This window comes from Symphodus melops, assembly GCF_947650265.1.
Source record: "Symphodus melops genome assembly, chromosome: 2".
NCBI lineage: Eukaryota > Metazoa > Chordata > Actinopteri > Labriformes > Labridae > Symphodus > Symphodus melops.
The window spans coordinates 14,290,566-14,303,828 of NC_136692.1; the positions used below are offsets into that span (position 1 = coordinate 14,290,566).

Consider the following 13,263-nt stretch of genomic DNA (forward strand, 5'->3'; position numbering starts at 1 on the left):
ATTTTTCAAAATGAGACTACTAAAAGATCAAAAGGAAATTTCCCTTGAAAATGCGGTTATTTTAAATTGAATTGTCTTTTATTTACTTTAGTATAATAAGGAATTGGAAGTCATAATGGCGTCCCTGCACTTTGATATTGAAACTTTAATTATCTAAATTATTATTTTAACTCTTGTTGATGCTTAGTGTCTGTTGCCTCTCGCGCTTGTAGTTCTACGTACCACGCGCCACACGGCGTCCGCGTGCACGCACGCGCGTCTTCTCTCTGGCTCAGTATTATTGCTCAGAAAGCAGCCACCATGGGGACTTAATGGGATACTCGACGGGTTATTTTCGTTAATATTTAATATCAGAAAGTTATCCATATGCTGCGTTTTGGGGCCCACAGTTCACGCCAGTATCCCCAATGCAGTGGATTACGGGGACCAGGCTTTCAGAGACGGTAGGAGAATAATACTTTAGTGGAAAACACGGGCTAACAAGCTAACCAAAACTAGCTAACACTCAGGCTAGCTGGCGCTGCAGCCAGCAGAGTGGAAAACGTGCCTTCGCTTTCTTGTTTTGATTGATCTTAGATGGGCACATTTGTTGGTCCTTATCGGTACGAAAGTTTCTGTTCCTTCTCTGTGAGTTAACTCAGCATGAATGGGTTTACAAAGTAGGCTCGGGTTGAAGTGTTTTTGCACGCAGGCCCGTCTTGTGTGGTTGTAGAGTTTGTTTCTGTACCCATCCCCCACAGTCTTTGCAGGCCAAGATGAATGAGATTCTCACTTCAAAGCAATGGCATTGGTGGTGGCATTGCTACAAGGCTAGCTAGCTTTCTTAGCTTGTTAACATTACTTGGTTATTTAGGAGCTTGATTTTTGTCAGCTGTTGACCTAAACCTTTCAGCTAGCTGTTAAACTAACGCCTTCAAACTTCATCTGGGAAATTCAAACACAAACTATTGACCTGTTTTGGGAGGACAGGCGTCTAAGTTTCTGTTTAAAACTATGTTAAGTTTTAAACTAAACACGATGCTAACTCCTATATGTATTAGATCACATTTATTTTCACGTATTGACACATTTCTCCCAATGTCAACCACACGCCTGTAAGCTGCTCTAATCTGTTCTTTCATTATTTATATATGTGTACCCTTTTGCTCATCATATCATTTTGTTGTTATGACTATATACTCAGTATAAATAGCGACCTGACACAGTTATTGAGGATGGATGAGTCAGGCTAAGCTCTTAGTACTAATCGGTGTCCCCTCAACTCCCAGAACCATAACTACCTTCTTTTCTTATTTTCATCACAGGGTGAATTGTTTTCCAGCAAAATCATTGCAAGAGGGGAAGATCTGACCTCTTCCTTGTGCAACCAGAAACATGAGTGTTGTCAGAGAATTACATGGGATTGGGTTCAGGGGTGGTGGTGGGGTTGTGGCCTCTCTGAGCGGCCCTGCCCACTTTACCGAGGATGCCCCGCGACCCCCGGTTCCTGGCGAGGAGGGATCTGATGTGGACCCCCCAGTCCAGTCAGCCAACACCCGTCCGAATGCCCTTTCCCAAACTCTTGGGTATCCCACTTCATCCTCATCTTCTAAAATGGGGGATCCTTCAAGTTACACACCCTCGTCGTCGTCAGCGACCCCGCGTCGCCCTGATCTGGACTTAGGATATGAACCTGAGGGCTCGGCTTCACCAACTCCACCTTACCTGAAGTGGGCAGAGTCACTTCACTCTCTGCTAGATGACCAGGAAGGCATCCAGCTGTTCCGAGCCTTCCTTTGCCAGGAAGGGTGTGCAGACCTTCTTGACTTCTGGTTTGCTTGCTCTGGGTTCAGGAAGACAAGCCAGGAGAGGAGGACAAAGCTTGCCAAGGTCATCTACAGGAAGTACATTGTGGACGGCGGCGGGATTGTCTCCCGGCAGATCAAAGCAGCCACCAAGAGCTTCATCAGAGACTGTGTTGGAAGGCCACATCCAGACCCTGCCATGTTTGAACAGGTAATAAAGTCAGTGGCATCATGTGTAAAGCCTTGTACTATGGGCAATGAATGTTGAATTACATGTAGCTCTCTCACAGCTTTGTATTGCTGGTCCATCTTAGTTCTTTGAATAGGTGTCGCTCAGCCAGGCTTGTACTGACATTTTAGGCAGTATGCTTTGTTTTGTATAGGCTATACAAAGTGAAACTGAAGTGTGGCTGTTGGAATGATCATTTAATGCCACGTTTACCTTCAACATCCAGGCTGTATATAGTTTGCTTCAATTGAAAGTAGCATAGATGAAGTTGTCGTGCATGAGTCAAATCTCATTTCATTTTTAGTATGGTTTGGTGTGTGTTTTCATCTGAAGTAGAAGCTGCTCAATAGTTGAGGCAGGCTAAGTGCTTGTGATGTATATGCCGTCCATATTCAGTACAGGAATGTTGTTTACCTGCTGGAAAGAATCTGTAGGGGGCAGGAACTATGGCCCAGGATCTATAACTGGACCTAGGTTACTGAATTTGAAATGCAGTTGCATTACCCGTGTACTAAAAATGAGTCTTCTGTTGCCCATCGTTCTGTCTTAAGCACTGTGGTACAAATGTAAGTTGTTTTTGTAAACATGAGGAAAAGTTAGCAGAGGTTTCTAGCTGTTTGCTTTTGTAATTAAATAAGAAACAATTTACTAACTCTGGTTAAGTTTCGAGGTTCGTATTTTGTCCTTTCAGCTACCTTGCCACTCCAACTCTATTTCCTTAAACTGCAGTTCATAACACATCCCTGCTAAACAAAATGTAGTCACAGATAGAGGTTACATAATCTCAAGAATGAACCAATTAAGGCTGATTTTAGTTTTTTTTGTTTGTTTCTGCAGTGAGTTATTTCCAACACTTTCTCTTCTTTTGCTGTTTTAGGAGGATTTATGAACTGGTTAAAAGTTGTTAAGAAGTCGGCCATTAAATACAACTTGAAGCGACTTGAACTCAAACCTGTTTATGAGGACCGTCAGAAAAGCTTACAGATGGGTTACACTGGGTTTTATTTTCCCATTTACCTTTCAGTTTCATTCTGGGTTGGGTGACTGGATTGATGTTCAGTTGTTCACCATGTGTAAATGTTTTGTCCTGGAGTGTCGTGTTACTTATCTTACTGTCCATAGCAAATGAATCTGTGGTCACGTGTAAAGCTGTTGTCGTCTCAGGCTTTAGTCAATACAAGAAGTCGCAAGCAAACAGTGAGCTCAGACCTTTTTAAGACTGATGCAAAACTCAGGTTGTGATGGGCTGCGTGTCCATGAGAAGTGAGGTTGAAGGATCATATTTGAATATGTGTTTAATAAAGGCGACATCTTGAGACACTGTTAGTATAAACTATGTGTAGTCCGTGACCAGTGTGTGTTTGTCTCAGGCTCAGACAGAGATCCAGGCCATGATGGAGGAGAACACCTACCCTTTGTTCCTGAAGTCTGATCTGTACCTGGAGTACACACGGACAGGAGGGGAGAGCCCCAAGCCTAACCCTAGTGACCAGAGCCCTTCATCGGGTACGGCAAAGCCTGTGCCTGTATACTTACCCACACTCGCTGAGGATGAGGAGTGGAGGTGAGCTCACGCCACAGTCGTTAAAAAAACCCATTTAAAATAAATGGGCTCATCACGTTTAACTCACTTATCTAACCAACTCTGATCATAGGTGCGGCGGAGGAGGTGTGAGGGAGGTGGAGGAGGAGAAAGATGAAGAGGAGTGTGGAGACACACCAGCTGGTAGGCTGACTCAGAGCCTGCTGATGCAGACGGCACCGCAGAGAGCCACCACGAACAGGAGGAGGCAGGACAGCAGGGAGTACAGGTGCGTATGTGTGGAGGAACTTAATATTGTTTCCTCACATAACATTCGCATGCACCCCTGACAAACGTCGACCTGAATACATGACTGTGTGTATTCAGCTCCTTTCAAACCTTTTTTATCCAGGCAGTCATTAGTGGAACAATGAAGTTGGGTTGTTTTAGATGTTTCTATATTAGTTCTCCTCTCTTATACTGTGACTGCTCTCACTTCTCTCTGTACTCAGCTGTTTTATACCATTAAGGCAAATGCCAAAACAAAATTAATACTTGAGAAAAATGATTAAGTCTCATAAGAAAACAGCAATCACAATAGGTGCTGTGTTGGACGCAACCATGTTTCAGAAGTATGTTGATGTCTAACTCATGAATATGGTTTTTGATGTGATACAAAAACCCTCTTCACTCTTTCCTGGGGAGTTCCATAAGTCTTCTTCTTTGTCCCAAACACACCACTTCTTTGCAAACTAACTCGATCACAATCTCTCCTCTCATCAGAACATGGCGGGAGCCGGTGAACCCGTACTACGCAAACATGGGCTATGCTCGCGCTCCTGCAACCAGTGCCAACGACAGTGAGCAGCAGAGCATGTCGAGCGACGCGGACACACTGTCACTCCCCGACAGCAGTGTGTAAGTACACGTAGTGAATATTCACATCAGTCGCTCTGGATTAAACGGGTCGGGTCGCAACACTAGTTTGCAGAATGTTTGATCGTTGTTTGTGCGGGTCTTTGTTTGCAGAGATGGTATTCCTCCATACAGATATCGGAAGCAGCATCGTAAAGAGATGCATGAAAGTGCCAAAGCTAATGGACGTGTGCCCCTACCTCATATACCTGTGAGTTTGTTTTTTTTGTGACTTCCTCATATCCGTATTCATGGTAACATGACCTCCTCACATCCGTATTCATGGTAACATGACCTCATTTTAAAATGTGTGTAACACATACTGTTGCAGTTTGCAGATGTGAAGAGAATTTAATGTTGTAACACAACGCTGTGTTATATCAGTCATAAAATACTGGATTTCCAATATTGTTTCTAATAGGAATAAATACCTTTATTTCAGGTCTCTCTCTTTTTTTTTAATTTTTATAATTTTTCTTTGTTTGTTTTGGAGCCTTTTGATAGATTGTTTTTAATCATTCTTCCTGGATACATTTGGCTATAGTTTTCATTTACATTTCTTAAGAGGGCACCTAAACTTTAGCATCTGCATTTGTCCTGAAGTTTTGTTTTTTTGTCTTTATTTAGCGCACGTATCGCATGCCAAAGGACATCCATGTACAGCCTGAGAGGTTCGCTGCGGAGCTCATCAGCAAGTTAGAGACGGTCCTCAGAGAGAGGGAGGCTCAGGAAAGACTTGAAGAGAGGCTGAAGAGAGTACGACTGGTGAGTGCAGAACAGCGTGCTGGTGGTGTGCTTTCCTCACAAACACTTGATGAATATTGCTAACAACGTTAGGTTTCAAGTCGGACTGTAGATCCGTTGGTACTTCCAATACTATAAAAAAGAAGAATAATGCACATTGTGTTGTATAAAACCTCGGGAGAATCATTTTAACAAACAGCCACCTTAGTTCATCCTGCTTTAAGCACGTGAGCTCACGACTTCAAATCTTTGTCCCCTTATTCAAACAGGAAGAAGAGGGTGATGATGCTGACATCTCCGTGACAACCTCCATGTCTTCTCATAGCATACCACTCCCCCTCCCCTCGTCTTTTCAACCTCTCTACGGCGCCCGTTACTCAGAGACCACTGCGAACACAGCAACGGCGGCCACGTACGGCGGCCTTGTCGCCATGGAGGATTCTCATGACGACGACCCGGAATCTATCCTGGATGAGCACGTGCAGCGCGTGATGAAAACGCCAGGCTGCCAGTCGCCAGGGGCAACCAACAGCACCTTAGGAGGAGGTCGACATTCTCCTCCAAAATCGTCGCGATCGCCTGACGGGGGGATTGGCCCTCCTCACTTCCCCCCGCACAGAGGGGGAGTTCACACTCTGCCTGTTCCCGGGGTCAAAGGTAAGAGGCTGAGGAGGCACATGCACTGATTATTGTCTGTTCGACATATCTCTGTTCTCAGCAGAGAAGATGTTCATATTGTTCCACATCCCCTTGTCTTGCAGCTGGCAAATTGAAGTGAATGGGTTTTTCTTCCAAATTAGAAACAAATCCCATCGAGAGAAACGCTGAACAGTATTTCATCCCACCATTCATTTCCCACCTTAAGCTTCCCTCAGGTCACTGACAAATCAGATCAATTATTCAGACTGTCTGCTCTGGTTTGATAAAAGTTTGTATGTCCAGAAACTGGTCGGGATGGACGTCCATAGTGATCCAAATTCTCTGGTACTTGCGTAACCTTATGAAGGAGTACTGTCGTATTATATCTTTCTCTCAAACACAGACCTCCAGACCTCTTCTGCTTTCTGGTGTATATCACAGATCAATGCTGTGTCTCTGTGTGCATCACTGTTGTCAATGAAATGTCAGGTGATGGTAATGATGACTCTGCTGGGAGCTGTCCACGAACCTGCAGCAACAGGCAAAATTCTGCTCATCGTTAGCAGAATTTCGCTAGCTTTTTCTGGGTCTGTGTGCTAGCTTTAACATCCGTTAACTCAGCTGATGATGAGGCTTCTCATACGTTCTCTCGGTAAAAGAGTACTCTCAGTTAAAAAAAAAAAAAAAAAAAAAGATGTGATGGTGAACTGTCTCGTGTTCTGAGTGCTTTGTCGCTTTCCAGCCATCACTGGGAAGTTCTCGCTGCTTTGCAATGCAGCCCCGACCACGTTAGCGGCTTTGTTTCGTCTGCGCTCGGTTGGGTTGAACTCTCCCGTTCTACTGCCATCCCTCAAGTTAGCTCCAGGGTGCGGTCACACTGGCCGTCTCTTATGTTGAGTCATGCTTAGTCAGATGACGCCATAAAACTCTGGAGTTCTCCATCATAAACGCTGTGTACCAGCGCGCTCGTCGCTCAGGCATGAAGTGCACCTTGACCAAGCACACCTCTCCGAAAGTGTGCCGAAGTGTACGGTGCCTGAGCACAGAACGGAGCGGTCACACGAACTGGACTTTAGGGTTAAAGTGTGCTGAGGCACGGTACGGATGGCCAGTGTGACCGCACCCTAACAGACATTTCATGAAGAAGGTCGAGTACGTCACTAATTAGTAGTTGTTGTGAAGATGTACTGATCTGAATCCATAACCAATCTTAACATGAAAGACCTGAGTGATGTGTTCATGAACTGTATGTCCAGTCCATCTGTGACCATTGTAGTAACATTTTGAAAGGAAATGGGTGTCATGAAGTGTTTTCATTATTTTATTCCTTATACCTAAACTGGCTTTCACTTTTGCTTCTTGGGAGAAATCAGAACATCAAATGGAATCATTCTGTGTTGGAATAAATCGTCTCTTAATCAGATCATCGCTCTAGAGAATCTAACCGTCTTGTTAAGGAGAGATTCCCAGCCCTACTAATTAGCCTCGCTGTGATTGTGTCTTAGGTATGCATCCCCACAAACCGGGGTACCACCACAGAGGAAGAGAAGGGCAGGAGGAGGCGGGCTCGAGGTCCCAGGCCAACTTCATGTGGAACGGAGACCCAGCCGGCCAGTATGCAGGAAGGAGTCGTAACTACGCCGATGGGGCGGGAGCCAGCACGCTGGAGGGCATGGGTTATAGGTAAGGCCACTGCTACTTGAATTCTGCTGCATTTTCTTGGTCTTAACGGTCTGAATATGCTGTCCGGATGACCTCACCTGCTTTGTGCCACCTGTTCGTTCTGCAGTAGTAAAGGCAGCACGCTATCTCGGCGAGGTTGTAAGAAGTCATCGGAGACACCAGGGAAAGTTGATGATAGTGGACGAGGCATGGAGGGCCAGGTACCACTCGACGATCTGGAGAGAAATCAGAAGATCCTGCAGTGGATGATGGAAGGAGACCGACAAAGGAAGAGCACACATGGGTGAATAGCGTTATATGATCGTTTCAGAAATGAATCAACTTCTTCTTTTTATTCTTTTTTTTGGGTTTTCATCACTTCTTGAAGCTGGATTAGATATTGTTCTCGGTTCCTTGTTTTTTTATTTTTCATGCTCATCTTGTCTCTCTCCCTGTCGCCTCTCCAGCAGCAGCGCCAGCAGCTCCAGGAGGACAGGGGCCAGCAGCGAGTCGCCGCGCCCGACGTCAGTGGAGCGACCCGGGGCCGTGCACCCCTGGGTCTCCGCACAGCTGCGCAACAACCCCTCCTCGGTGTCCCCCGCCCTCCCCGGCTCTGCTTCCACCCAGGTCCAGCCCTCTCACCCATTCATCCAGGACCCAGCTATGCCACCCAACCCGGCTCCCAACCCGCTCACCCAGCTAGAGGAGGCGAGGAGGAGGCTGGAGGAGGAGAGAAGGAGGAATGCCCTACAGCAGGCCAAGCAGAGGTAAAAAAAAAAAAGAAAAAATAAGTTTTAACCACTCATCAGTCTGTCCTTGTTTGCATATTTTCTAAATTGACATGGATTTTCTTTCTCTAAGGCACAAGTCTGGCAAGCGCCAAGTGTGTGACAACATGACCGTTGCTTACTACTTTTGTGGCGAGCCGATCCCATACCGAACATCAGTCAAAGGCCGTGTAGTGACTCTGGGCCAGTTTAAAGAGCTGCTTACCAAAAAGGGCCATTACAGGTAAGAACATCTCATTCATGATGAAATCATCGAGTTTCTGTCTTTTTTTTTTCTTCTTTCTTTTCCCCCTCTAACATAATCACGCCCGTCTGAATTTGTTTGCAGGTTCTACTTTAAGAAAGTGAGCGACGAGTTCGACTGTGGCGTCGTGTTTGAGGAGGTCCGTGACGACGACGCCATCTTGCCCATCTTCGAGGAGAAGATCATCGGAAAGGTGGAGAAAGTTGACTGAAAACTTTTTTTTTTTTCTTTTTTGAGGGGGAACAGAAAGATGACGTGGATCATTTGAAAAAGGAGATGGGGAGAGAACTTTGGGGATTGGACCGAGATTCAGCTGTTGGGGGGGGGGGGGGGGGTGTACAAGAGAAAGTAGAAAGATGGAAGGAGCAATGTGTGACAGAAAGGGAAATTGAGCTGGGTGGTAAAAGCTCAAGTATTAAGGAAGTGGTTATTTTTCACGGCATATCTGGAAACGTGCGTCACGCCTGGATCAAACAACACATACTGCGAAGAAGATCGGCCAGATGAAACAGAAGCAAAGGAGAGGAACTTTTAATTATTTCACCGTCTTGTCTCCACTGTGGATGTATGAGGAGCGCTGTTAAAATCTGATGTCTGTCCAGTCTTCCTCTGCGATGGATGGAAAAGAGTGAGGGGACTGCTGGGAGGGGGGGGGGGGAGAAAAAGGAGTAAGTAGTCTTCCATCTCTGCTCTGGAGGAGTCTGTCCTCCGCAGACCATTACGATGCTGCTACATTACCATGGAAACTCTTCAATCGGTGCTCGGGACAGTAAATAAAGCATTTTTTTTTTGATTTTTTTTTGTTCCATTCGGGAGTCTCGCTGCCTTTTGCTGTCTCTGTTCCTCATCAGCGAGTGAGAGGAGAAGAGGACAGAGGATTTTTGGGGGAGTGGAACTTTAGCCTGCTTCTCCTCTTGTCGACGTCATAGCCTCAAAGGAGAAACTTTTCTCACCGTGATTCCTAGATGTCATAGTAGTGATCTCTGACACCGACATGTTCTCACAACAGTTCTCCACACAACTTGTTTACCAAAGCTACATATTTTTGATAAGGCAAGTACCCTAGCTACTTGTTTCCTTTTCTTTGAATTGTCTATGTACAAGGCAGGTACTATTACTTATTAATGAAGCCTAATTTCGTTGTATCTCGACTTTAATGTTGTATTATTGTGTATGTTTTAAAGCTAGTTCTTTAGTCATTTCAGGGCAGCAATGTTTTGTTTTCTCCTCTTGATAACATATCTTCACCTCACTTCTGTACTGTTAGCTTTGAGTGTGCAGTTTTGTTCTCCTCAGTGATGGATTTAAATTACCGTAAAATCCAGAATACAAGTCGCATCAGTAAGACGAGGTTGGTTTTTGAGGGTCTCCCAGAGAGGGGGGGAGAAAAAAAAAAAAAAAGTTGAGACGGTCTCCTGCGTGACGATTTCTATCGTTTTCAGAAAAGTCGTCAATGTGCAGTTTCTGTGCAGCTGTTTTTGCTTTGTGGAGTTTCCACTCCTGCGAGCTACAGTACGATAGTTGAGCTCTCAGCCTGCGGTGACGGTTGTTAAGTATGGACCTACAGCCCGCCAATCATGCTGCCCACCTTCAGCTGGGGGAGCCTTTTCTATCAAACCAGCACTCCACAAAGTTTTTTTTTTCTTTCTACTTAACAGTATACCACTGTTTTCTTTGAAGCTCATGATTATGACTTGACGAGGAAGGGAAAAGGGTTTAAAAAAATGGCGCTGCCAGCCTGGTCTTCGTCGTCATGTATCCCAGCTCAGAGGGGAATATTCAATAGCATCAGGTCGCGTGTTGATGGCGGCAGCACTCCCTGTAATGATGGCACGCGTGTCAGCCGTATATACTGGTGTATTGGCCATGCCAGTATTTAGGACGTAACCAACTGTTTAAATGAAATGCTCGTTTTTAAAAATGCCTCTCATACAGTGGATTTTACGGTAAACCTTCAAAACTTCTCATGGAAAATAAGAACACACTACATGTGTGCCACCTTTGACCACACTATCTAATGTGTCTAACAGCACACGCCTCCTTTGTTTGTGTAACTCCAAGCTCAGTCGAGGTGCCTGCCTGCCTGTCCAGTGCCATTACTATCTCGAAAGCTTATTCTGAAGCATGATGCGTGTGTGAGGGGGGGAAAAAAAACCACGTCATGTACGCCCAAAACTCAGCCAAAGAGCATAACGTGCGTCCCTTGAGCTGGCATCATGTTTTTGTCTGTGCAGTCCAAGTCTGTGAGTTTGAAATCACCACCCTCTTGCAGATTCCTCCCAATGCGTTGGTCTTCGAACTTGAATTAAAATCATCTGACTTTTCTGGAAGTATACGTGACATTTTGGGAGATGTTATTTTTTGGGTGAAAAAATTCACAACAAATTCAGTTTGTATTGCAAATGCTGAGCTACAGCCAGTAGTTTCTTAGCTTCCATATCAAACTGTGGTAATGGGCACTAAGCAAGCCTGACTTTTGCACAAATTATGTAAAAAAAAAAAAAGACAAAAAAAAAGAAGCTAGAAACACTCACTTTTTTTAAATAAATTATTTAATATTTTTTGGACTAATGAACTCATCCATAAATTATTTCGCCACAATTATTTAAACCCAAATAGGATAAATTATCTGGTATTTTTAAGAATCAAATTGCAAATTATTTTACATTTAGTTTAATTCTGTTTCAAAATACTGGAGAAGAAAAAAAGAAAGTTGAGAGTCCTTACATTAATTAAGTGGTAAGACAGGTAACTTATTGATTGTTGACGGTGTTGTGGGTCTGTAGCCTTTTTAACGCAGCCAGACAAGACGTTTCCCAGTGTTCACTGTCTATGCTAATCTAAATGCTAGCTGGCTGTAGCCTCATGAGAAATTCAAAGGCAGTGGAAATGTTATCAGTGTTGCTTCAGTGAAACAACTCATGTGCATTTTTTTTTTTTTTTTTTGCAATCCTGTCAATCTACTCCTTCAAACTTCAGTACAGAAAGGCCAGAAGATCACAGAGCAGTGTGCAGGTGATGCACTGATCACACACCAGCTATGTAAGCTGAATGTACTTTGACTTTTTAAAAACTTTTAAACCTCAACAGAAATCCCGTCGCTGGTCACATCATCATGTCTGTTCTCAGTAGTGATCTCATGCTGATTGTTTTGTGTTATCCATGCTGGTAGTTCAATGAATGTGTTCATCAAACAGAGAGATCCTACCAAACGTCTTGCTGGAATGTCAAACACAACAAGTCCAAGGGAAACAGGATCTTAAAAAACATGTCATCGCTTCGACCCGTTATGCCTTCAATATAAAAACAAAATATTAGATATGTTTGTTTATAAAAAAAATGTAATTTTAATAAACACCAAGCATGTTCTTTATAAGGAATGTTTTCCTGATGAGTTGAATTATCTATTTTGTTTTAATGTTTATGTGCAAACTGCTAAGGCCCTCTGATTTATTTTATGGTTGTGAGAAAGAAAGCCCAGGGACAGTTGAATGGCAACATTTGTTGAGAGTTGTTTCTTCCATCATGATTTGATGGGTAAAAAAAACAACTACGTCTGTCGTGTTGTCAGTTAGTGTGAAACACAGTGCCTTTATCATGTTATCTTTATAAATATCTTTATTGAACCAATCCATACTTTTTAATGGAACTTTTTACTTTCACTCAGTCTTGTTTTTTTTTTCTTCTTTTTTTTAAGCTGCAGTCATTCTCGCTCACTCCTGTTAGAACCGCTGCTGTAAATATGTACATTATCATTTCATATGTGTCTTCAGACCTGCACCACATGTCCACGGTGTTTCTGTTTTTCAAAGGTAAACGCCAAGATGTCACTGTGCTGGTTCCACTTGTACATTTCTTTTAAAAAGGTACTTCATAATAAAGATGTTGAATTTAAAAACAAAACTGCCTCACACTTATTGCTTCACATCATACATATTGTTCTGTCAGTATTGTCGGTATTACAAATCTAGTAACTCAAATGTTACAGTGCTGTTCAAGGGACTCGACACAGATTGGGGGGTGATGGCGAGTCAAGATTTTCTGTAGGTGGTTTAAAGCAGGTTTTTTCATTTAATTACTGTAAATATTCACTGCTGTCCTTGTGGTGATATATTTTATGACAATGAGAGGCTGGAGTTCAGGGTTTATCAATGTTTTGGCATTTTCAGGGGAGTTTAAAATGTGGTGTTTTAGATTTGGCAAATCTATTGGTGCAGTTCCGCTCAGCCTTATTTGAAATTACACTGAGTTCGTTAGAGTCCCTTGAGTGGTTATAAACATGATGAAAGCACATTAGAAATTTTAGAATGCGTATACATACTGCAGATTTCACAACAGAAAATAGAAATGGGCATTATGACAGGGTGCACACTTTCTTCTAGCATTTGCAATAAAACAGTCTTGAGCTATTTAGCAACAACTTTCAGAGAAAGGCAGTTTAGAAATAGGATGGTGGTTTTTAAATAGGTTAGTTTTGTTAAAATGGTGAACAACTGAAAATAAAAAAAAACAGACTATTACATATTTATAATAATTTACAAGGCAAGGACAATTTTGAACATCAAACCATTGGACAAGAGAAGGATTTAATCCACCAGACCAGTAAAGTCTGGCAGGTAGGCTAAAAAGGAGTGGAACAGTTCAGAATTAATGGCTGACATATAAACAGTAAAGTTGTAAGGGTTGATGCTGGCTTATCTCTTGTCTTTATATCCACAACCTACCTCTGTACTCTG

The 13,263-nt window shown here is 43.4% G+C and overlaps 1 protein-coding gene across 1 annotated transcript; it reads left to right on the top strand.

The window, feature by feature from the left end:
* The first annotated feature begins 191 nt into the window (after nt 1-191).
* LOC306820157 (axin-1-like) lies at nt 192-12,417 on the top strand. Its single transcript, XM_079337901.1, is given in 14 exon segments — nt 192-443; nt 1,305-1,412; nt 1,414-1,995; nt 3,384-3,577; nt 3,669-3,824; nt 4,319-4,453; nt 4,565-4,661; nt 5,078-5,215; nt 5,464-5,851; nt 7,339-7,516; nt 7,623-7,799; nt 7,963-8,262; nt 8,357-8,506; nt 8,612-12,417. Coding segments are annotated over 14 exon segments (2,766 nt in total). The 5' UTR covers nt 192-407; the 3' UTR covers nt 8,739-12,417.
* The last annotated feature ends 846 nt before the right edge of the window (nt 12,418-13,263 follow it).